At 46.1% G+C, this 3,839-nt stretch overlaps 1 protein-coding gene across 1 annotated transcript; it reads left to right on the top strand.

Annotated features, from left to right (window-relative positions):
- The first annotated feature begins 366 nt into the window (after positions 1-366).
- On the top strand, positions 367-1,800 carry LOC136388613 (olfactory receptor 5B21-like). The gene has a single exon (XM_066360432.1). It carries the CDS (start codon positions 367-369, stop codon positions 1,324-1,326), a length of 960 nt encoding a protein of 319 aa, XP_066216529.1. The 3' UTR covers positions 1,327-1,800.
- The last annotated feature ends 2,039 nt before the right edge of the window (positions 1,801-3,839 follow it).

Here is a 3,839-nt window from a genome sequence, read left to right on the forward strand (position 1 = left end):
TTTTTAGATTTTGTTTCTTGATATTTGGAGAGAGGGGGGAGAGAGATAGGGAGGGACATGGAGAAAGGGGGGGGGGGGGACAAGAACCATCTACTCACAGTAGTTGCTTCCTGTACGTACCTTGACCAGGCAAGCCCAGGGATTTGAACTGGTAACCTCAGCGTTCCAGGTTGATGCTTGATCCACTGCGTCACAGTCAGAATTAAGACTCGGGTCTGCCTGGCTTCACAGCCCTGTTCTACCCACTAGGACATTAGCTAACCATTAGCTTCTTGCATGGTCTTCTCCCTCATTCCAGCTTGCACAGTAGTGGGCATGCACATTGAGTAATACTGTTTAGGTGATTATTAATTGTCACCTCTGCAGATGACACCTGGAGAACTAGCCCTTGCCCGTGGCAATCACACCCCAGTTACCCAGTTCGTCTTGCTGGGATTCTCCAATTACCCAGACGTCCAGGAGCTTCTTTTTGGAGCCTTCCTGCTCATCTACGCCGTAACAGTGGCGGGCAACCTGGGAATGATGGCACTCATCCTCACAGACTCCCATCTCCATAGCCCCATGTACTTTTTCCTCAGTGTCCTCTATTTCCTTGATATTTGTTACTCTTCTGTGGTCACTCCTAAGCTGTTGGTCAACTTTCTGGCCTCTGATAAGTCCATCTCTTTCGAGGGCTGCGTGGTCCAGCTGGCCTTCTTTGTGGTGCACGTCACAGCTGAGAGCTTCCTGCTAGCCTCCATGGCTTATGACCGCTTCGTGGCCATCTGCCGACCCCTCGAGTACAGTTCTGTTATGACCAAGGGGACCTGTCTCCAGCTGGTGGCTGCTTCCTATGCATTCGGTGGAGCTAACTCTGCACTCCAGACTGGGAATGTCTTCGCTCTGCCTTTCTGCGGGCCCAACCAGGTGACACACTACTTCTGTGACATCCTACCCCTTCTCCGCCTGGCGTGTGCCAACACGGCCACAGCAAGAGTGGTCCTCTCTATCTCCTCTGCTCTGGTGACCCTTCTGCCCGCTGCAGTCATCCTCACCTCCTACAGCTTGGTCCTGGTGGCCATTGGGAGGATGCACTCGGCGGCTGGGAGGGAGAAGGTCCTCTCTACGTGTGCCTCCCACTTCCTGGCCATCAGCATTTTCTATGGCACTGTGGTTTTCACGTACGTTCAGCCTCATGGATTCACTAATGATACCAGTGACCAAGTAGTGTCTATCTTCTACACCATTATAATTCCCATGCTCAACCCCTTCATCTACAGCCTCCGAAATCAGGAGGTGAAGGACGCCCTGCAGAGGAAGCTCCAGGTCAACATCTTTCCCCGCTGAGCCCTGCGAGGCTGTTTGTTGGCATGAGAAAGGCAGAACAGCCTCCAAATCACAGTATGAGTTGACCTAACCAAGACCTGGAGGAGGAGGGAGACGTGGGGCAGAAACACTGCCGTCATACTCTGTACAGAGCACTGCAGCCTTTAAAGCGTCTTCGTGTCCGTTATCGTGACAGATCTTTGCCACGACGTTAGGAGGCAGCGCTGTTACGGCGATCTCGTTTTACAGGTGAAGGATGTATGACTCAGTGAAAATAAATTAATGACCTGAAGGTTACCTGAAGTCGTACAGTTAGTGAGAGAATAAGGATTCCACCTCAGGACCTTCCACACCAAAACCAGGGAGATGTCACTTGCTATGCCGTGGCCACGAGTGAAGTCTTTTATTGGTAGCTCATCTTAATTTTCAAGAAACATCAGAGAAGAGCCAGCACAATCATTTCTGTTTTGCACTGAAGTGGCTTAGTTTTTAATTCCTGTTCCAAAAAAAAAAAAAAAAAAAGATGACTGGGATGTAACTGTCCTCGTTTCTCTATTGCTACCGTATTCTGCTGAGCTGTTTCATTTAATAAAACCTCGTGACCATGAGAGACCTTTTTTATATATCTCATATAGGAATTAATTAAATATGTCTCTCAATCCTCAGGGGTGTGTGTGTGTGTGTGTGTGTGTGTGTGTGTGTGTGTGTGTGTGTGTGTTATGGCATTATATAAGAGACACTGTTCTTAGGAGACTGCTTCAAACAAATTTTGTATTTGGCATGAACATCTTTAAATATATATGAAATAAAGTGAGTACATGTGTTTTAGAGAATCACACAAATAAAGAAGCTGAACTTGACCCAATTCAGGGTTGAACACTGGCCTGAAAGCCATGCTCTTGAATTAATACAAAGTCCTCCCTCATCGGACCTGAGTCAGCTTCACTTTGAGAGTTTTAGATCATTCAAGGGTCTTTTTTTCAGATCTAAAGAGAATTTTTCTAAATATAGAAAATCTTACTACAAAACAGGTTGATCACAGAATCATGTTTGAAAACAAAAAAAAGTAGAAACAACCTAAATGTTCAAAGGTGAAAAATGATTAAATGGTTTATCCCCTAGAGAGATTATGATGTAACCACCAGAAATTATGCTGGTAAGAACTACATAACATGGCCCTGGCCGGTTGGCTCAGTGGTAGAGCGTTGGCCTGGCATGCAGAAGTCCGGGTTCGATTCCCGGCCAGGGCACATAGGAGAAGCGCCCATCTGCTTCTCCACCCCTCCCCCTCTCCTTCCTCTCTGTCTCTGTCTTCCCCTCCCGCAGCCGAGGCTCCATTGGAGCAAAGATGGCCTGGGTGCTGGGGATGGCTCCTTGGCCTCTGCCCCAGGCGTTAGAGTGGCTCTGGTTGCCACAGAGCAACGCCCTGGAGGGGCAGAGCATTGCCCCCTGGTGGGCGTGCCGGGTGGATCCCGGTCGGGCGCATGTGGGAGTCTGTCTGACTGTCTCTCCCCGTTTCCAGCTTCAGAAAAATACAGAGAGAGAGAGAGAGAGAGAGAGAGAGAGAGAGAGAAAAGAACTACATAACATGGAAAACGGCTGGCAATGTAACAAAAATGAGTGGCACTAAACCTGGGGAAAATACTCAAAAAATGTAAACGATGGTTGTATTAGAGTGGTAGCACCAGGGGAAAATGTCGTTCTCAAAAATTTTCTAAAACTTTTTTGGTGTCATGTTTAATTTTGATACTTCATTCTAAAATCAAATACTTTTAAAAAATCCTTCCCAAGAAGCTGAGTGTGAAAATTCCTTCCTTGTATCTTCTTCCGTTAGGCCAATAAAGTTGACTAAATTCCTCCTATGCTCCATATTCCTTTAATATATAAACTAATGGAACATTATTGTCAAGAGACTTGGTAAAAATCAATCTAATTCACTCATCTATAAAAATATTTATGCAGCAATGAAGTGCAACACCTTGTGGTAAGCCCTGCCTGGATTGAAAGGCAGGGCACCTATTAATAGGATATCTTATGCTACAGTAACAAACAAACCACCTTCAGTTAACAACACAGAGGTTTTCACCTAGGCTAAATGTGAGGCTGATCACGTGATTCTCCGGGGCAACTTTTATTCATCCATCAGTATCTGGACCACTTTCATTTTACCATGCTGCCGTTTCAAGCCCTCCAAGGTTTTAATGGTAGGGGGGATGATTGAGAGGGTCTTGGAGAGTGGTTTTAATTCCCTGGCCTGAAGTTGGCTCCCACCACTTCTACCCTCGTATTGTTAGCTTGAAAGCAGTCTATGGCTTTAACATAACTGCAAAGGAGGCTGGGAAATATAGCCTTCTTTTTTACTTAGAGAAAGGAAAACTAACTGAGATTTATTAAATACATGGTTTGTCTCCGTTACTGGCCAATTGGGCAGCTGGTTAGACCATCATCTGTAAGGGGTTCTAAAACATCACCAGACTCAATTAGAAAGAAGGTGCTGGTTAACTTGTGTTTCTACATCATTGAGGTGGATCATT

The sequence above is a fragment of the Saccopteryx leptura genome, chromosome 1 (assembly GCF_036850995.1).
Source record: "Saccopteryx leptura isolate mSacLep1 chromosome 1, mSacLep1_pri_phased_curated, whole genome shotgun sequence".
NCBI classification, from domain to species: Eukaryota; Metazoa; Chordata; class Mammalia; order Chiroptera; family Emballonuridae; genus Saccopteryx; species Saccopteryx leptura.